Below are 14,071 nucleotides of genomic sequence, written 5' to 3'. Positions count from 1 at the left end.
AACCAAATGTCAAACATCTGCTAAAGATGTTAAACACACACCTACAGAAATTAAGTTTACACATGGGATCCCATGGGGATAAGACTAGTTCTGATACTCAGAAAAACAAAAATTATTCTGCAGAACATTCCCCAGATTTTAAATGCATTACTGAAGTAACCATTTGAAATACCAACAGCTGCTTGTAGCATATCTGATGGATATGCTCATTTAAATTCTTCTGTCTAAAAATAGGAGATGAAGTAATTCATCCGTAAGTGCTCTATATCCCATTAACTCAGGTAACCATAGATACCAGCAAAAAAATTAAATCAAATAGATTAACATTTGACAGGTAAGAACTTCAAGCATACCATACACACAAGTTTATTTAATGATGTTTGCTGCAGGTTTTATCCCACAACTATAGTATTATTCAAAGGAGATAAATCCTCAAGCAACAATCTATATCTGATGCTTGAATATTTAAGGAATGATACAAGATGCCATCACAGTAATGGGCTGATGAATTTACCAAGCTTGGGTGAATTACACTACATGCTCAGTTCTACTTACAAGCAAACAAAAAAACCCAACAACCAACCCAAAAACAAGCCACCACCACCACCACCACCCCCCCCCCAAAAAAACACCACAAAAAAACCCAAAGTGTCTTAAAGGTACCATGTTATAATAAAGTTCAACTTTTTGCAGTCTTACAGACAACTATACCAGCTCTGCTACAGCTATTGGAAAGACCAGAACAACCAGTGAACCAGAACAGGAAAAACTGAGTTGAATCTTGAACTCAAATGACTCTTTCAGGGAAGGTAAAGCCAGTTTTACATCCTATATGCAAAAGATTATCTTTCTGAAGGTGAGGAAAGACTAAAAGAGAAAATTATTATTTTTTAAAAAAATGCAGTGTAAATATGAACCTTCCCCTATACTTTTTTCCCCAAAAATAAAAATATCTCTTTGCCTGGTAATACCTCTCTGGAAAGCTCATCTTTTAAGCTAGGGTAAAAAAAAAAAACAAAAAACAACAAACAACCAACACATCCACACACACACACACAAAAAGTAAAGAAAAAGAGAGAGAGGTTTTTTTATTGCTGAGGTGCAACAGTTTCCTGCTAAGGCAATCCCAACACACTGAGGAGCACGGGTTATAAAGATCATTTTAAGACATCAAAACAAATTACAGTTCTTGAGATAAACATTGAATAACCAAAGATCCAGTTTGGTGTATCTATTTTAAGATTAAACAAACCAAATCACATATAACAAACTTCCTTCATGTTTTTAGTACCAAAAAAATAAACCAAGAAATAACACAACAACACTGGAAACAAAACATAACCTGTTCATGTGTTGGTTTATGCTGTAACGTTAATAATTTCCATGGGGTCTGTTTTAGGCAAGCAGGGAAATATGGTTAAATTTAAAATTAGACTTTCAAACCAATTAACACACAAGACCGAATTAACCCTATCAGCCACGAATATTTCTTCCTTTCATCTTTATTGTTTTGTCAATTTGTATTAATGTAACATCCTTGTGGCCACTGGATGGTGAGTATAACATGCAAGTATAATATGGAAAAGCAAAATTAGGATTTCTACATGTCATTTTAGCTGTCTTTGGTGCAATGCAGCAGCTAAAAATCAGGAGAAGGAGATGGCATTATATGACCCACCAGCGTTCTGTGGAGCACCAAGGAGCCATAAAGCATAGTTTCCAAATCACTCGATTTGAGCATGTGTGCTATAAGGTCCACCATGTGGGATGTGGGTATGATATACGCTTCCCCTGCCTGCATCCACAATCTCTTTCAAGCAACTGCAGAACTAAATTGAGCAATGTGATGTGAGATACCAGACATTTGGAGGCACTTAGCCTGTGCTTTTCCAAAATACTTTCACATGTATGAAGGCTTGTCTAAGCCAACCAGCGGGACAAAGTCCTTACTACAGAGAACACAGATATATTTTCAGAGCTGCTCTCGTTTCACCGCTGCTGGAGTTCCCTGACGCACACAGAGAATATTATTCATATTGCTGGCTCCCTGAACGTTCACATGATCAAGAACTCATATTGATATCCTTCTGCTCCAGTCCAAGGGTGAACTCCCTCGTTCCCCAGAAATAGTGCATGGTTCCCTTGAAGTTATGCTGCTGCAGCCACTGCTACATTTTCCAATGAATTTCTCTACCTGACCTAGCTCAGAACAGACGTTTCAGCAAGAATTGTCGCTCAAAGTAACGGCTTGCAGAAATGCCAGCTTGATTTTGCCCTTCCACTCCTGCTACACTGTTTAGCAACCAGTCCGTGAACCTTGAGCCCACGGCTGCAAACACTTGTTCCTCCTCATCCTGTTCACCGCAATGATTAACATGAACATGGTGATAGCTCTGGGCCTGCTGCACTGTGTGGCACCACAGCAAAGATTGCACGAGCAAAATACTCCAGGAAAGAAATCACAGGCCTACATTAATTTGAAGCAGTGTCCCAGAATTCCTCAAGCTTCAGGCATATATGGCACAAAAAAAGTTTTATGATCTGTGGCCAGGACGCAATAGAGTATGTATTCCAAATACTGAGCAACTAATATGAACCACTGGCACATGCACCAATTTGCTAAGCTATCAGGTGTAGGCAAGGTCTTTATTATTCATTCAAACTAAAGAAAACTTGAAAAAAAAAAAAATCAGGAACTGGCCCATAAGGAATATTTCTTGTTCAAATTGGATTCCAGCAAATTTTCTTTGCTACAGAAAATATCATTTCTCTTTTCCTACTTAGTTGTGCAATATAATATGTTATAATCACATTTAGCTGGAACAATAATAGTAGCACTTGCATAATAGGAACTGCAGAACCATTCTTGCTCAACAGCAGTAGCAGTGAAGTCATCTGAAGTTGAAGTAATGACTTTGCTGGTCTTAATGGCTTCTTCAAGTCTCGATTCAAAGGGAATGTGAAATAAGGCTATCAGTGTGAATATTTTCCAGAGTTTCTCATAAATCCCAATGATTTCATTGCTTTTCAGAAAGTATCTTTCAATTACATGTAAAGGATCAGCTTCACATTACAAATGAAAATGCCACATATGCAACCAGAAGAGATTTTAGTTAAAATGTCTAGAGTTGATGTTCAATTTCAACTTTCATTTTAAAACTGCTGTTTCTATAACAACATGTAGCAGACAAGCCCATCTGATTAGTCTGCTTTCATTTAATCCGTAAGAGAAATTTCATAACAAAGGAATCAAAAAATATCTGCAGGCAATAAGTTATTTTCAGGAGAAACTGTTTAAGTAGTAAAGTATCCAAATACATTTTAAATTGCAATTTTTTTTTCTGGTTTTAATTTAAATTGAAGAAAGATTCGGTCATATTCTCTAGCACCCTGACATTTTTGTAAAATGGTTTAAGATACATGATTTATGTGCCTTCTGTATGTTAGCTTTAAGGATACTCTGCAAACATATGGACAGTCTCCCAGCAAAGGCTTATTAAGCTGGATTTTATGTTCTAAGTGTATTGGTAACTTGGAAGAGTAAAATACCTTAGTAGAATATGGTTATTTTAAAAGGAAAAGCAAAACTAGGATATAGACCAAAATAGAGACCTCCAAGGAAATATATGAGGTAGCCTGATAGATAATTTTTTAAAATATTACTGTCACATTTTAGAATATGGATTTAGTCATTCTATAATTTATTAAAAAGTTTACCACTTAACTGATATTGTGAACAGCCAGAAAACAGAGTTACAGCAAAGGCTGACTAGTGCAATTAAAAGTGACTGAAGAGGTAAGCAAGTAAACCTGCCTAAATATATCACAGTCTAAACATGTATTTAATATAAATGCATGAACAAGTGGAAGAAAAAATGGCTTCGTTAAAGGATCCGGCACTAGCAGAAAGGTGTTTTTAATCAAGGAACCAATTTAAATCTCAGCACATTAAAAAAGAACTCCTAACCCAAACAGGTCACGTTGTTAAACCTAGTTTAGATGTTTAGTTTATATACAAGTCTCACTCTAGGCGAGAAATGCAGTCATATTTTCCAGAAGCTTTAAAGCCACCAAAAGCTGATATTGCTGTTGTAAGAAGCAGTTCTTTATTACTTTACGTCCCTGTGCGTTCCCAGACATAGCCTAGCCCCTTTCTTGTACCACACAAGCATTTGTGTAACCACATAGTGAACTGGATAAGAGAATTTATTAAAGGGAACCACAGTTGAAGCCAACCTTTCTCCTGCCCCCAAAATGAGCTAATTTTAACCCACATCAGTTCCCTTGTCCAATTCATCAGTCAGCTGCCCTAATGCCTGCCCTGGCATAAAGCAGCACACCAGCCTGAACAAGCAACCAGACAAGAGGAATGCTTCTTTTAGAGTTAGTGTTGGCATCAAGCATTCAGTGTAGTACAGCAACAGAATCCAGATCAACCTGTGCTGAATGCAGTTTTGAAATATGTCTATTTACTTATGCAAGATGAATCCAGCTGTGTCAATTGCAAATAACATTAAATTCCTCTCCTCATCCTTCTATGATATTAACTCTTGATGACTGCACCAAAACCAGTTTTTGAAAGCAGCCGTTCACTTTAATGCTTGCCATTCTAGAAGGTCCTTCCAATAACATTAAATACTTGATGTTTCTTTGGCCAAATAGTAAGTAACAATTTAACTTTATGTTTTAAAGTCAGCCTTTCCAATCCAGGTGTGAAAAAGTAATAATGTCATCCTAGAGAACAGAACTTCCAAAATTATTGTGCCCTGTACAAAATGAGTATTAAGAAAAGCAGCTTACTTTAAGGCACTAAAATATTTTGAACAACTCTCAAGCTCTCCTTCTAATTAAGACTGTGGCCAAATAACATACAACAAAAAAGCTTTTGTTAAAATTCCACCTTGCTGAGGACACAAATCTACCAGAGCATTGCTAAGGGACTGTAAGCAATACATTCCCGAGGGCTGTCTTATGGAACTGTCATATAACAAGTTATCATTTTTCCTACAGAAAAAACATCCTCCTTTTTACCTCTATGTTAACCAGCCTAATGCAATAGAAGGAACTTACAGCTACAACATGTAACGTCCTTGCTAAAAAAATTCAGTGACTGCAAATCTCAGTGAAGCATATCCCACCCAAATGCTACCTATAAAGCATGCTGCGTACCAGCAGCGTAGAGCCCAAATGACTGTAGGTATGTCTTAAAATAAAAACTACCTCCCTCAAAATAAACAAAAAACCCAAACCAAAAACACCCCATACAACCAATTTTACCTTGTTGATGGAAATTGTCAATGTTGGCTCCAGTTTGGCCTCAATTTCTTCTGGCGAGTAGTAACAACAGAGTTTGCCACCTCTTAGTACGCAATACAGCCTCCTCCAGCTAGTTAGACTTCCTATCATTTGCTAAAGGGAAGAAATAGTCAGAAATCACCAAGCAAACTAAAAATTAAGAGCATATTACAAGATATAGACAGATCAACCCTGTGTGATCAAAACTTAGCCACCCTAAATTCTTTACTAAAACAAAGACTTTCTGTTGCAAAACATTTCAGAGTCATTGATTTTTTAAATGCTAGCAATACTTCAAATGTCTTCTGATGTTTTACAGTTTTCGCAGATTTATTGTCAGGTGACACTAACAATACAGAATCTGCTGGTTCATACAGAATGAAATCTGGAACTGGTGTCTGCTGTAAGAAAGAAACCACCTTTATTAGCTACAGTAATTACACAGTAAGAGAAATAAAGAGTATCTCACCTTGGAAATACACAGTACATTCAACATGTCAAAGACATTTGTCTAGAATTTCCACTTTCACAGATTAATTTTCTGAACAGCTTTCATAAATGCATTATAGTTTCGCAACGAGTTTAAAGCCTGTAATTCAGCACTCCTGACAAATGACCCAGCCCCTCTGTCCCTCCACTATCACCTTCTTGTTTGCCTAGTTGTGCAATGAACCAAAATAGAGAAGTAAACTGAGTTCACATGAATCATTTTTGAAGGGATGAGTTTAAATATGGCTCGGTTCAGCAGTCAGGTTCACCATGCTGCGATATGAACTCTTGTGCACAATGAGAGGTATGTACAAGGATGAGACCCACGGGGTTATTAGGACTGCTACCATCAAGTACCAGTCCTTATGTAACAGCCTAAATAATTTTATCGATAAGCATGCCACGGAAACATTTATTTCTTCACCCTTAGCCACTGAAGATACTGTTTGTAAATGCAGCTGTGAGAGAGAATTTTCCCCTTGCTCTAAGGAGAACAGGTGAAAAATAACAGTTCTCAAGAAACCACTACAGGTAAAAGCAAATGTTTTAACAATTGACTCTTAGTGACAGTTATTAACAGAAGAGAATGTAAACACAAGCAAGGTCTTCTCACCTGCTGATTAAGAAATCCTGCCATCATATCCCTAGCCATGCAGGAAGGCTGAGCAACTAAACGGCAACACATGTTTCCATACAAGGGAAGCCAAAACGTAGATTCCTCTGGGGCAAAAGAGAGACAAACACTTAGTTCTGAACATTTGCCCTAAATATATAGTTTAGCTTTCTACATCAATTTTTACATTAAAATCATAAATGTAAATAAACTTTTTTTTATATTTAAAGACAGAGTTTTCATCCTGTAGGATTAGGCTAAAAATTATTTTTAGTCTCCACTAAATATTTTTAATTAAAAAAAGAACTCCCAAAAGAATTTCAAGTAAAAATGGAGACATTGTTTTGCAAGAACAAGCTGTTCTTACATTAAATATAGCTCTAAATCTCATTTCACAGCTGGAGCCATTTTGAAAGTTAAGTACACTGGCCACCTTATCTAAGCAGGATCCCTGAGCCCATCCCATCACGGCACACTGGTACATTTACACACAAGCACTTTGCTTCAGCTTGCTTTGTTAAGGCTTAGATTTTGTATCTATTTTTGTCTTCAGCACTAGAGGAACATCCAGGATTCCAAGGAGTTTCTAATGAATTGCAATGTCCCTCCTTGCTCAGCTCTGCTCTGCAATAAGTGCTCTCTTCTTTAATTAGAAGCAGGTAATACAACCTTCCATTCATACGACTCTGTCTTTGGTCGTGTTTTAGAAATGCTTGTAATGAACCAAAATATCCAGGTATGCAATTTCTCAGACTAAGTTATGTAAATTAATAACAGAAAAAGGAATTTGAAGAAGGAAGACTATAAAGTACTAATAAAGAAAGGCTTACATATATCAAAGATTCTCAGAAATATCCATCCAACCCTTCAAGAAACAAATGCCCCATAGATCTTCAAATCTGTACTTATTCAGAATTAATGAAGTGTAAAGAACAAAATTCTCTTTGAGGTTTAAGTTTACCCAAGTAAAGTTCCCAGAAGCGACAGTGAAATACAGTGAAAGTCCCATGTCTTAACTTAACAATTAGAGGGTGGCTTATGGGCTTATCCTTTCAGAAAATAATGGACAAAGTATCAGAAACTGTACTCTTGCTACTTAAAACACCACCTTCAGTTGCAGCGTAATCGTAGTCCCTGTGTAAGCATCTAGGCCAGGGGTCCTCAAACTACAGCCCGTGGGCCGGATACGGCCCCCCAGGGTCCTCAATCCCGTCCCTGGTATTTACAGAACCCCCCACCGGGGGTTGGGGGGGGAACCAAGCAGCCGCAGATGGCTGCCTGCCACTGCATCCGCGCGCCGGCCCCCTGGTTAAAAAGTTCGAGGACCCCTGGCCTAGGCTGACTGGTGTCAGCTTGTGCTGCCCCAGCGCTGAAGCACAGCAACCAGTGCAAATTGCGAGCACGCACGCTTACACCCTGTGTTAAACCTGAGCCTCAAACAACCTGGCTGAACTGAAGCTATTTTTCTACTTTCCTTCTGACTACAGAAGAAAAAGCTGTTCTTCATTCTGATATCCTTCTTTGGTTGCGAGGAAGGGGAAATAATTTGTATATAGCTACGACTCATAAGACCCAGATGCAAATGACAAAATAAACTCCCAAAAGAATTAAAATTTCAGCTGGACTTGAAATTTTACTCAACTTGTAGTTTATTCAGCTGTGTACAGATGCCTGTTATAGAGCCGTTAAATATTTTATTAAAGTTGTTCTATATTAAGTATCAAGAAAAATAATCTCTTTAAGCTCTTTAGTTTACAAGAGAGAGAAATGCAAAATGTTACTCGTTTTTTATTTCCTTAAATTGGTACCATATGTACTTACCATTTCCTGTAATAGTGAGGCTGTGGGTCCTGAAACTGTCCTCGGCACTCTCCAGCCCCAAAGTGGTATGTGCTAGCAAACTGTACTTCGCACCACTAAATGTGAAAGAAAAGGCACATTTAAACATTTCTGCTTCATGCTGCTCAGGTAGTAATTAAAGGGTGTCTAGACACATCTGAGATAACACATTTGGGCACACGGGAACACCAAGGTGAAAGGCAGCGCCTGTCAATGACCACAGATCCGACCTCTTCCCACAGAGCTTCCATTTCTCTCGTTTTCCTTATAAACTAACACTGTCCCACAGTCTGTTCATCTGCTTCCTATACCCTTATCTCCTGCCTCCACCCTGTGCGTGCCTCCCATTCCCCCCCACCCCACAACTTCCAGGCCAGCACCACAAGGCCCCATGAGGTGGCTCTTTCCATAGCCACCTCTCTTGGACCTGCCAACCAGGAGACCTCCGTGGCTGCTGCCTACAAGCTGGGCAGGCTCACACTTACTGCTGAGCCAGAGGCTGCCAAACCCAGGCATAAAGGCTGTGCTGTCCAACCTCTCCGTACCCCGAAGAGCCTCTCCTCTAGTCAGATACCAAGTAACTTTTAATAACTTCACAACTTCTATTTCTAGGCCTAAAGCAACTAAACTTGGTAATAGGTTCAAAAATTGCTGTAGTTAATAGAACAACTGATGATATAAACTTTATCTGACAATACAGGTTAAAAATTAAAAGCGCTTTACATTGGTCCTCCATGTCACTCTGCTCTTTCGCTTTGCCCATGTAGACTACACTTTATAAAGTCATTTAGACACTGTTAAAAAATACATATATAATACTGTGATTCTTCACATCCAGAAATCTGTGCAGAGATCCTACAGTCAGTTTTGTAGCATAAAGGACTCTCACTTATTGTGCTTACAGGTTTCAGAATGTTTTATCTTTGTTTTGGATTTTGCCTGGGGATGGGGGGGTGGGGTGGGGAAAGTCACATTTACAACTCAACACAGTGCATGTGGAATGCAATTCCTGGAATAAACTAGTATAAATTTGGTACATGTTTAACCTTTTCCCCCAAATACTCTTCAGACTCAGTAACAGATTTACAGTCCAGCAATGCATTAAGAATTTGACCTGGGTAACGGTAGTTTAAACAAAGTTCACAAGGAAACAAACCCCTCAAAGTCACTAACTACTCTCCCTAACAGGATTTAGCATAAGTTCCTTAAAATATCTTCAGTACAGCATAAGACAGCTTAGTGGTGTAAAAGGTGAGAAGACAGTACTGAACTAACATCACTAAAAAAGTAGTTTTCTATCGTAATATTTTTCAAATGTTATTTTTCCTAATAGCACAGTAGGAACGTAAGTTTTTTAAATCTTTGGTTCTGCAGAGGAACAAGGCAGATGCTACCTAGCCATAACACTAATGAAAGAGGAGGAGGAAGAGTAGTAAGTTTGTTAGCAGGGAGGCCTGTTACACATCTCTCTCCAGGAAACAGAAAATTAAATATGATATAACATTCTGGGTGAAAAACCACTGCTGTGAAATGTTTCAAGAGGGCAATTCAAACAAAAAATCATCAGCATTTGCATATATTCCCTGCTAGACTGTTCCCTAATAAAAGATTCTGCGCGGATTATGTTTTGCCATGCATTTGAACAATACATTATGATTCTATTTAAACTGTACCAAAAAGTTCAGTTTCTTCTCACAGATAAAACTTCTGTGCTGATTTTAAAGTTACTTTTTTTCTAAAGCATGACTAATTACCACAACAACCTTGGGGGGAAAAAAAAAGCTATTTCACTTTTAAAATATGCTTCACGGTAACATTTTCATTCTAAAATATAAGTAATTCCTTTCGGCTACCTACAATATAATTTAGAATAGACTTATCTGCAAGTATTTTCAAATGGAACTGGTTAATCAGGATTGTTGACAACATTTTGCCTCTACATTTCACAGAATTGGCTAGCTGCCTTAAATGGCAGTTTCTTTGTATAACAAAAAATAATCTCCCTGCTGCATCTCATTCAGTACTTTGCATATCTATAGTATTTTTCCATGTAATAACTTTATTAAAAGAAGAAAACAAACCAACCGGCTCATCTCCACAACATGCCTGTGGCAAAGGCTTGTTGTTAAATCTGTTTACTGATCAAGAGACAGAGGCACCAAAGTTGCCACACAGACACTGGCGTGGGAAGGTGTAACTATATCATCTTTTCTATCAATGCACATTAATTAATACATTTTTATTCTTATATTTTTATTAATATATTTTATATATATTTATTGTTATATTTTTATTTATATATTTTAATAACAGATTCCAGAATCTGTTCCAGAATATTAATCCCAACGTTAGAAATCCCAATCTTAGCTCACTCATTCAGATATAGAGCGTGGATTTGTGAGTCAGAAGAAAAAAAAAAAAAAACAACAAAAAAAGTAATATGCTCGCTTTTCAAATAGATCTTAAATAATAAAAGGTAAAAACAAACACAACCTTCAAGTACTAAAAAGAACCCAACTGTAAAAGGCCATCAGATTAGATTACGTACTTCCAGCAAAATACTACTATGAATTCGCCCATTTAAACATAGGACACTGAAGCTGTGCCTCCAGCCCAGTGGAGGACAATACATAAAAGGCAGTAACAACAAGTCCACGCACAGGCCAGTTCTGCAAGTGAATCAACATGCACTTCAGGGACTCTCTCCAATGATTTATCCAAACAGCTACCTAGTTACTCTGGAATTCAATAGTATAAATGCACTAAACATTTTCCTTCTACAACAGATGTAAAAAGAAAAAAAATTAAGTTAGAATAGAAAATTAAGCAGGCAAAAGAGAGTATAGAAATGAAAAGAGAGATAATAAAGAGTATGGAAAATGTCAGTATAACTGAATTTAACCAGCCTAAGCAACAATTCAAAGAACTTTATCACTAAGCTTTTGCAAAAAGTTACACGGCTGACAGTTTCCTCACTAACCAGGGAGATTTCTAAGCCAAGATGTTTCACACAGAGGGATCACAGGGTTTTTGGAAAACAGATTTTCTTCCATGTATGCTCTAAAAAGAAAAAGGCCTGTACAAATGAAATCTACAGAGAAAAGGTGTTCATATAATACAGAAAGTTCTCTTTTTTTGTTGCAGTTTAATTTCACCTGCTGGACTGGTAAAACTCTCTGGGAATACTTGAAAGATCTCTTGTAATTTTGCAATTTCTTCCCCTTTATAAGGGCTACATACCAAGGTCTTATTTTCTGCCCACAACAACTCATTCCTTTCCAAAAATCTTTCTTAAGCACCTGGCACAACCATCATTAAACATGTTATTGTTCATTTAACTCTGTTAAGAAAGTAACATTCACTGTGAGATGATTATTTACAGCAGAAACAACAAACTTCAAGATGGAGGAAAGCAAAATACAATTACAACTGAGAAAACAAAAGCAAAGCCCAAGGGAGGAAGCAGCTGTTTAGATTGTCTACTGATGCTTTTTCCTTAAAAGACAGTCAATCTGTATTCAAGGGAGTATGGCCAGCAAATAAGCCAGTGGTTATATCTGAAGGAAACTATCTAATGACAGCGTGTCATCGCCCAACTGGAGCTGATGGAAAGCACAGCCACCTAAGATGATGCAGATTGAAAGATACATTGTCATTAGGTGAAACACACTGGAAAGTTAGTGGTAAAATTTGCTTTGCTCTGTGGATAAGATATTTCAGATGCGTATTTCTGATTGAAACAGTAATATCAGTATACAGTAATATCAGTCTGACAAAGATAGAATATGCTCAAATGTTTCCATTTAAAATCCAGGCAAATAGATACATGAAGCTATGAAGCTAGACTAAGACCACACTCAACACCTGGCAAGAATTAGGCATTGATTCTTTACTGTTCAGCTGCCAAAAAAAAAAAAAGTAATTCCTTGAATAAATTGCTATCTTAGAAAAAAAAAAAAATCAATATTATTAGTATTTACAGTTTAGGTACTTGGCCTGCTTAAATCCCAGTGAAATTAAAAGTAGCTGAGAAATATTAGTAAGCAGTTAACTTCATTTAAAAATGAATGAAATAGTTCAGATCATTTTTAAAAGGAAATGGGTAAATTACTGGGAACAGCACTTATTTCTATGAACACTGAAAACCAGTAAGTAATTTTAAAACATTCCCTGCTAAAGTCAATTAAGAATACTCCTGTTAAGCAGCTTGTAATTGTAAAGCACCTTTGACAGCCCAGAGTTTTATACTGAAAAGCCAACAAGCCCCCATGTGCACAGCTTGCACCCCAGATACCACAAACAGCTCAGGCAGCTTCATTAAGCGAGAGGTTTCTCCTGCCTACATACCACACTTTTTTTATCTCACACAACTTTTAACTTTTGGACATGTCTACCTGTCTGCCAAGCATGAGCAAAACTGGCTAGGCACAAAAATAATATGGGGGAGGGAGCAAACAGGAAAGGGAGAAGAAGAGGTAGATGGGCAGAGGGACACAGACAGAGCGATCGGACAAGCTTGATTTCCTCCAGAGATCAAACTAAAAACGCTATACAGTTGGCAAATCACAGAGAATTTACCAGCTAGCTAGCTGTATAACAGAAAGATAAAGCCTGCTCGTGTGTTTCAAAATCAGAACCAGGCCCCAAGGCTGAGCGACATGGTTGGAATTCACACCTACTTTCTCATTTCCTATTTTAAATGTTAATTTTTTTTTTTTCACTCTGGTAGTACAGAAATAATCACTTTCTTGGCAATTTTCCAAAAAAATTACAATATACTTGGCTTATTTGTATTTAAAAAATATAAAACCAGAATATCAATATATATAGCTTACTAGATGACCGGGTCAGCGGGCAAAAGGGATTCAATGCTGTCTTCTTCCAGCGCAGCTTTGAGTTTCTTCCCTGTAGCTTTGCTGAGGGACGTTTTAAGCTTCTTTGCTAGTTTCTTAGGTGTGTTTGTTACATATAAAGACTCCTCTGTACAGCAACTGTACACTTCAACCTTCACCTGGAAATCTGGTCTTGCTTCATCACTGAAGGGGGGTGGGGGGGAGGAAAATTTCAGAGCATTTGTTAATAAACTGACTACGCAGCCCAGGAATGCTGCTGCTACTGTATATATTAAATAACATATATTTCTAATCAAGGGAAGGAATGCCATAAGATTCAGGCGAAGACATACATTAATATGGAATTAAAGGCTAGAGTACACAGCGGTAACTTAGTGTTGAAGACATAAGATGGATGTTTTAATTAAACCATAAACAACTGCAAACAGGAAATTCAACTTGTAGGTTAAAAACTAAAAAAAAACCCACGTTATGGAAACACACAGGCAAGACATTCAAAACCACTTAAATCTGCCCTCTACTGTTACACAAAAATCACATGATTGAAAACCTATCCATCTAAACCCAGTGTGGTCTTAAATCAGATTGAATTGTTTTAAAGATATCTCAGTTGCACCCTATCCCCTTCACACTAATGAAAAAATCCTATCACAAAACCTACAAAATCTGTCACTCATCACTTAACTACCTACTGCAGCATTCTTCTGTCCACAGCCTATGCTCTCTCTGTTTTCAGTTCTACCAGTTCTCTTGTTCTCAGGCTTAGTCATCAAACCAGAAGCCTAACCTCTTCTTTCAGGTACAAATCATGTCATTACACACATGCCCATAACCAAATCATCCCAAAGGCTTTTATAAAAACTTTATCTTGGGGGATACAAGGCAAATTAGAGTGCCTTTTCTGGTTTATTTGCAGTCTTCCACAGAAAGTTATAATGGTCAAGTCTCATATCTTTGAAGAAGCAGATTTAAACCTTTGCCC

General features: G+C 37.5%; 1 protein-coding gene across 3 annotated transcripts in view; it reads right to left on the bottom strand.

The window, feature by feature from the left end:
* Nucleotides 1-14,071, bottom strand: part of RTKN2 (rhotekin 2) — a 41,978-nt gene that overhangs the window by 15,594 nt on the left and 12,313 nt on the right. For all 3 annotated transcript variants that reach the window (XR_005829681.1, XM_040606814.1, XM_040606813.1), the window contains exons 6-9: nucleotides 13,072-13,272; nucleotides 8,219-8,313; nucleotides 6,398-6,504; nucleotides 5,278-5,409 (exon numbers count right to left, since the gene is read on the bottom strand). Coding sequence is in view for 2 of the 3 variants with exons in the window: in XM_040606814.1 (XP_040462748.1) it covers nucleotides 5,278-5,409; nucleotides 6,398-6,504; nucleotides 8,219-8,313; nucleotides 13,072-13,272 (535 nt within the window). In the remaining variant the exon portion in view is untranslated. The remainder of the gene's footprint in view (nucleotides 1-5,277; nucleotides 5,410-6,397; nucleotides 6,505-8,218; nucleotides 8,314-13,071; nucleotides 13,273-14,071) is intronic.

Source organism: Falco naumanni, chromosome 9 (assembly GCF_017639655.2).
Source record: "Falco naumanni isolate bFalNau1 chromosome 9, bFalNau1.pat, whole genome shotgun sequence".
In the NCBI taxonomy this organism is placed as follows: domain Eukaryota; kingdom Metazoa; phylum Chordata; class Aves; order Falconiformes; family Falconidae; genus Falco; species Falco naumanni.
The sequence above is the reverse complement of the archived record's forward strand: the minus strand, read 5'-3'. Positions and strand labels throughout refer to the sequence as shown.